Source organism: Penaeus monodon, chromosome 10 (genome assembly GCF_015228065.2).
Source record: "Penaeus monodon isolate SGIC_2016 chromosome 10, NSTDA_Pmon_1, whole genome shotgun sequence".
NCBI classification, from domain to species: Eukaryota; Metazoa; Arthropoda; class Malacostraca; order Decapoda; family Penaeidae; genus Penaeus; species Penaeus monodon.
This window is the reverse complement of record NC_051395.1, coordinates 12,963,685-12,971,184: the sequence shown is the minus strand read 5'-3', so window position 1 is coordinate 12,971,184 and position 7,500 is coordinate 12,963,685. Positions and strand designations below refer to the sequence as shown.

Here is a 7,500-nt window from a genome sequence, read left to right as displayed (position 1 = left end):
TACACATTCATTTGCCATATATGCATATTTGTATGGATTCATGCACACATGCACATACAAACATGCTCTTTCTCAAGCTCACTCACATGCTCTCTCTCTCTCTAACTATCATAGCATCGGCTCCAGGGAGGCCACAATTTCCATGCTCAGGATCCTATTTCTGCTCACCAAGACTGATGGCAGAAGTTGGTATTACAGAAAATTGTTTATTATGGGGGGGGGGGGGTACTTATTGTTATTATTATTATGGACTACCTAGAGATGATATGGATCTCTGCAAGGAAAACAAGTCAATTACCATCTGGATACACCATTATCAAATGACAAATATAGAAAATGAAAATGGCAAAACAGCAAAAAATGCTTATGCAGAAAAAGATATAACAACATTACAAAGGGGAAGCACGGAACCTTGACACCACTCATTAATGTTTGTGTGTGCCCAACCTACAAGCCACACATCAGTCAAGAGTGGTCACTCCCGGAAGCCAAGTGCACCGAGTATGGGCAATGTGTGGGCAGCAAAGCACCCTGATCCAAGGGGTTTAATAAGTGACCACATTTTCTACTGCTATTTACTGATATTTTTTATTTGCTTTAACATATTTCTGCCTAGTATTACATATTTGTAATGTTTGTTCCACTTACAAAGATTTGTTCCCTATGTGTGTCTACCTTGAAACAGACATGAACAGAATTTGAGTCTTGCAGATTATCTATGTGACATGTTAACACAAGTGTTCATACTTACACTTGCTATAGTGGTCATTGGCAGGGAACTGAAGTTTAGTTCAACTAATTCCTTCCCAATACTATGGACCTCTAAAATGTCTGAAAGTTCTGCATTTTTCATTGCAGATATTATTTTTATGACAGATTCTATCAACCCAAGCATGTAAGAGTATTTTTTATGATGTTGATTCCAATTTTATCTAAATTTCATATATATCATTTTCACCCTGATGTAACATGTATGTCACACAAGCCTGATGCAAAGCCATTTTTGTAATCTAAATTTTTGTAATCTCAAAGTAATTCCTGAATATCAATATAGATTTTGTTCTGAAGAAATGTTATGATACTAAATGAAAGTACTCCATATAAGTGACTGATTATCTCTTCACATATATTCCACTTTTGGAGAAGCAAGAAATATCATGTTAGGACCAGAATAATAAATGAGAAAAGTCAGACTTGCCCACTGAAGTCAGTTCAAATGATAAAAAATCAAATAAGGGAAACAGCTAAGTATGTTGCTTATATGCAGATTGTTTGATAATTTCATTGTTAACAATAAATTCAAGTTAACATATATAATATTTACATGGTTGGTTGATGCAGCTGTGCAAAATACTTGGCTCTTGCATGAAAGGTATGTGGGGAAATGTGAGCCAGTTTAAATGCAAAGACCAAATCTCTGACTATTGCAGTATCTCATGCCAAAAATACTCCCAAGGAATCCTTAGTCTTGCAAAGGATAAGATACTATTGGGGTATGGGATTGTATTTGTTATGATGGAATAAAGCATTGGCTTGTAAAAACACTAAAGAATAGGAGGTGGAGGAAGTAAGAGTGCATCATCCAGTCTGTGCTGTGAGTGGGACTGCATATCCTGTAATCTCCCTTTTCACAGTAAGTTTGTTTGTGTGTCTCAGTCTGCATGCCTGTTTCTTTCTCAGTATCTCTCTCTGTCTCAAACATTAATTAACAGGGGTATACAAGCAAACTATACTGGATAACCTCTCATATAGGAATATCAATCTATGACAAGATGGATCAGTTAGCCAAACTAGCACATTCCCAAAAAGAACTATATCATGCAGTATCATTATCTCTTAAACAAACAAACAAACATCATATCACACTCAATTCTGCACAAACATTAATATCTAGAATTAAATAAGGCCTTCAGGCTGTTTCCTTTTATCTAGCATGAAACTACAAATACATCTAAATTTATGTGAGAGAGAGAGAGAGAGAGAGAGAGAGAGAGAGAGGAGAAAGGAGAAAGGAGAAAGGAGAGAGGAGGAGAGAAGAGAGAGGAGAGACAGAGACAGAGTAAGAGAGGAGAGAGAGAGAGAGGAGGGGGGGAGAGAGAGGAAGAGAGAGAGGGGAGGAGAGAGAGAGAGAGAGAGAGGAGGGGAAGGGGGGGAGAGGGAGAGGAGAGAGAGGAGAGAGAGAGAGAGGGAGGGAGAGGAGGAGAAGGGAGAGAGAGAGCGAGGGGAGAGGAGAGGAGAGGAGAGGGGAGGGGAGAGGAGGGGAGAGGAGAGGAGAGGAGAGGAGAGAAAAGAGAGAGAGGGGAGAGGAGAGAAAAGAGAGAGAGGAGAGAAAAGAGAGAGAAGAGAGAAAAGAGAGAGAGGAGAGAAGAGAAGAGAAAGAGAGGAGAGGAGAATATATGAGTAATAATAAATTCATGCAAAATTTGGAAAAAAAAAATCTTACTTGTTTCTGCCATAAAAATGCTTTCCTAGTAACTTTGGTAGGAGTTCCATAATGCAATCTTGGGCAAGGATCACCTGGAACCGGTTTGCTAAATTTCTTTTAGCCTCAAATTCTTTATATTCCATTCTTAATTGCTTCAGAGTTATAACCTGAAAAGAAGTTAAACTTGTGTACTCTTATTCTTCTCCCCCCCCCCCTAATAAAGCTCTTTTTGATCAAATCTTTGAACTCATTCCATAGCACTGGATATTAATATGAACAGATACATATCAACAAATATTGAATGGGAAGAAGTTGCAACTTGAGAAGGTATATAAAACGTGTGAATATCATGAATTCAATGCAAGATCTATTATATATATATATATATATATATATATATATATATATATATATATATATATATATATATATATATATATATATATATATAGAACTAGGATAATTTTGGAAGTGAAAAATCTCTAAGGATAAAAATCATGAATTCACTGATAAATGAAGGGAAAGCACTTACTGACATTTGTAAATTGAGCAAGTTAAACCATATAAGCTTATAAAATGTGACACACCTGTCACAAACACTTGAGCATTTTCAACCAATGCATCCAATGTTAAGTACATACTGTTATAAGTGACACAGGATGGTATATACATACAACATGTCATGCCCACTATGAGTCTAGTTTATTAATTTTGCTTATCCACATAAGCTTAATCACCAAGGAGTTCTACCTTACCCTTTTATTTTATTCTTGGAAGTAATTATTATTATCTATTTCTCATTGCTATTAGCATTGATAATAACATCATAATAACCCCAGTGACAATGATAATAATAACAGTAATTAAACTAGAAGAAATAAAACTGACTCTTGATTCAAGGATCAGGGATATCAGGTGATTTCACATAGGGTCACTGATTGACTCCTTGTTTACTAACTGACTCCTTGTGGAGCCATCGTCTGTAAACAACATTAACAAGACAAACTGCAGTAGACAGTGCATTTGAATGTATGTGCATCCAAAGGTGTTTTCACACCAAAACATACTTCATCAGAAAGTGCCTCCAAAGTGAAATGTTTGTTTTTGTTTTGCATTTTGTTAAAGAAAGATGGAGCCTTCATTCTTTTGCCTTACTTTTTTAAACAGGTGCATTATTAATATTTTATTATAACCAGTAAATGACTGCTAAAATAAGTATGAAAAGTAGAATAAGTATAGAGTTGCCTGTAGAGCATACTTAATCACATTATATCATTGCATATATCATATATATGATGAATACTTCAAAATATCATTATACAGTATATATTTCCAGAAACATACTTCTGTAATGTAATGTGCTGCTTTCTTTTGTATGAGTAATTCTTTGAAGTGGTTCAGTGTTTTTTCATAGTCAGACCCACGTTCACTGTCAAGCATTCTGGTTATGAGCAGGACATCTGTGTCGTCACCCAATATAGGATGTGGCAGGGGTCTGAAATCAATATTGGTAAGAATTCAGACATTTCTCCTTTGAATTATCAAAAAGATATCTGCAACTAAAGACAATGATATACACATTTTTCTTTTTCCAATCCCCATGGGAAGGAAGGACACAACCATATGAAAAATACAACAAAATACATACATTTTGATGGTCATTGGTGAGCGTTTATCTTTATTTTTGGGCAATTTGCATAAGCTGACTTGTAGGCAAATGTGCTGATCACTGTCAACTTCTAATAGTTCTTTAGATTCAGCCAATAATTTGTTGCACAATTTTCTAACACCTGCAACAGCTGCTTGAACCTGTGAATTTCAAAAGGTAAAATTGTAATTCACATATACATTATTTCAAAAACTTTATAAATGTAAAAGTATAGCACCAGAAAACATTTCAATTTATTTTCTCATTTCTCTCTCACTCTCTAGTGGGAAGGAAAGACTCTTTTTCAAATGAGAAATCTTTATATGATATCTACTTATATAGAACAAAAGAAATGCATAAGATTACTTACCTGTATCTCACTTAATTCAGAAAGTTTTGTGACAACCTTCTCTTTTTTCACTTTATTTTCCTGTGCTGATTTATCCTTATTCTGTTTTTTCTGTCCAGCTTTTGACTTCTTTTTGCTTCCCTTAATCCTGTGCTCCCACATCTTTGCCTTCAAAAGCCTCTCCCTTCTAGCCTCCTTGGATGATTTCTTTGCAATTGTTGTCAAACCAGGTTTTTTCTTCATCACACCTTTTAGGCCTTTCCTGAAAGAGAATGTGATGTTATAATAAACAGAGAGATGCACTAAGTTCCTCCCTTTGGACAATGCCCATCACAGCAACTTAGAATGTTGAATAAATTTTGTGAAATGGCACTGGGGATTAGTTTCTGGTAGGTGTGCCATACCATAAAGATTTACCATTTATTCTTTTACTGGTAATTTTTTGGAATTCCTTTCAATAACTGATTGTGACAATTTTGGTATCAATAGCTACCAGGGAATTGTGGGGTAAAATATGACTAATATACCACTTCCCAACCCTTGCAATGGAAGACAATGAATCCTCCATGTATGCCTGATGCCAAGTCAGACCTGCCTTTAAGAAGTGAAGGATTCTTTGTTTGGTTAATATTACCAAGAGTGACACACAGAGATAGAGGGAAATAGACACTGCTTTCTTATAGAGCATAAAAAATAGAGTAATGAATAACACAGGCACAGCTGCTGTGGCCTCATATTTACCACAAAATGATGAAAACATCCACTGCATGTCACCAACTATACTAAGTTCAAACCCCACCCCAACACAGCCAGTATTTTTAATGTTCATTTTTCATAGGTTGGAATGAAGTACTAATAAAGAGGAGATACCCTTGCCCCCCTGTCTAAGGAATGAATACAGGGTAGGAAAGGTTAGGTTTAGATTTTGGGACTTCATCTCTGAAGGTGTGTCACTCTTGGTAACAAATACCTTTTGTTTTCCTGGGCAGGGTTTGCAGGGGGCCTGGCCTGTTCCTGTGTTGTCTATACTCTATATTTTATGGTCAATAAGATGGCAGTGTCCATTTCTCTATCTTTGTGCATCCCTCTCAGGAACATTAACCATTATTGTTAGTTTAGCGTGCAATTTCCCAGGTTTCTTCCATACCCTCCCCTGATAAAGAGGCCAAGAATGTGAGGGTGGGGTGGGGGGATGTCTGCACCATAATTTGGTTATTTTATCGACTTTGACAATCGGGTCTCCCCTGACAATATTCATATCATGAGATTTGTCCTCATCTGATGATTATTTCCATCGCATTCTCTAGCCTACAATCTTGATGTAATAAGTCCCAATACCAGCACAAGGCATGAAGTAGATCAGGGAAATTATGGGGAGAACAGAAATGTGAAAAACAAGCACAAAAACCATTTAAACTCTACAGGTGTCCCCTGCATCTTTGAATATCTACGGACTGACGCACCACCTTTCGAAAAACTCTTCAGGAACCAAACAAATTGTTTGGTAAAAAATCTACGGGATTTCACTTAATCTAGACCCCTGTGGTAATCATACAATGTGTCCTAACCAATAAACTAACCTAACCTAAAACCAAACCAAACCAAACCTAACCCCATGGTAATATATGTATAGCCAGGGGGCCATGTCCCCTGGATCCCCATGGCTTTAAGAAAATACAATCTATATATTCCCTTGCCAGGGGGTTCTGCCACCTGGACCCCCAGGGTAAAACTACAAACCTTTATAGCAAAACACATAACTTTTCTTTGCTTCCGTCTATTTTCAGAATTGCTTGGTCTCTAATCACTTTTTTTTTTCAAACTTTCAATGTATGTCAACCAGGAGTACAGTATAAAAAAAAAAAAAAAAAAAAAAAAAAAAAAGTGTACAGGACAGAGAAGAGAGAAGATCGCTCCTTCATTTTCTAATTCCCCATCCACGTTTACCTTGTGAGGACCAAAACAAATGTGACGTGTAACTCATTACTGCGATCTATCAAGTAGTCCATGTATTACTACATGCTTGTGAGAACAAATATTTTGTAATTATCAGAGTGTTTTCTCAAATTTATATATGTAATGCATTCTTTTAGTTTTATTACACCTCTTTTATGTGTCTTGGCAATTATTTACACTATTCTGTACAATAACCTTCTGCACATACGCATTTTGCCACTGGGAAATCTGACAACAAATAGACATTAATATCTAACACACCAAAGTGCCTCAAATGCTAAAAAAAGTGATTAGAAACCAAGCAATTGTAATCAGTGAAGAAATGTTTAGTGTTTTGCTATATAAAGGTATGTGGTTTTAACCTAGGGGTCAAGGGGGCAGAACCCCCTGGCTAAGGAATATATAGATTGTATTTTCTTAAAACCATGGGGGTCCGGGGGACATTGCCCCCTGGCTAGACGTATATTAGCACGGGGTTAGGTTCAGCCAATAATTTGTTGCTAGGCTAGACATATACATTAACACAGGGTCCTGGGAATATATAGATCATAGTGTATAAATCCCACAGGGTTAAGGTTAGGATGCAATGTGCGATTACCATGGGGAATCTGCATTATGTGAAATCCTGTATATATTTTTTTTACTGAATGATGGGTTTGGTGAAGAGTTTTTCGAAAGTTGCCATTTCGGTCCATTAACTTTCAAAGATGGCAGGGGCATCTGTAGAGTATCATTTCCTGATTTTTAACATTTTTGGATGATATAAATCTTGACAGGGAAGACCCAAGTTGTCATATTCGGAAAGTTAACCCCTTTTTTGGCATTTGGGGTTCAAATATCAGGTTGTGATAGATACTAATGTCTACTTGTTCTGTATATCCACTATATGGCTTTAAAAATTACCTGAAAACAACACAACACTTCAAATGAAAATTTCTTACAGGCATATCTCAACAAATGCTGTCGCACAGCCTGTCAAGTCTAACAGTGGCAAAACGTGCATGTGCACAAAGTTATTGTACATAACTGCATAAATAATTACCAAAACACATAAAAGAATGCATTACATACATGAATTCAGAAAAACATATGCTGATAATTACAAAATAATCGTTCTCACAA

At 36.3% G+C, this 7,500-nt stretch overlaps 1 protein-coding gene across 1 annotated transcript in view; it reads right to left on the bottom strand.

The window, feature by feature from the left end:
• Window positions 1–7,500, bottom strand: part of LOC119577854 (ribosomal L1 domain-containing protein 1-like) — a 13,142-nt gene that overhangs the window by 4,971 nt on the left and 671 nt on the right. Inside the window, exons 2-5 of the mRNA XM_037925455.1 lie at window positions 4,444–4,684; window positions 4,074–4,234; window positions 3,770–3,920; window positions 2,444–2,592 (exon numbers count right to left, since the gene is read on the bottom strand). Coding sequence (XP_037781383.1) covers window positions 2,444–2,592; window positions 3,770–3,920; window positions 4,074–4,234; window positions 4,444–4,684 — 702 coding nt within the window. The remainder of the gene's footprint in view (window positions 1–2,443; window positions 2,593–3,769; window positions 3,921–4,073; window positions 4,235–4,443; window positions 4,685–7,500) is intronic.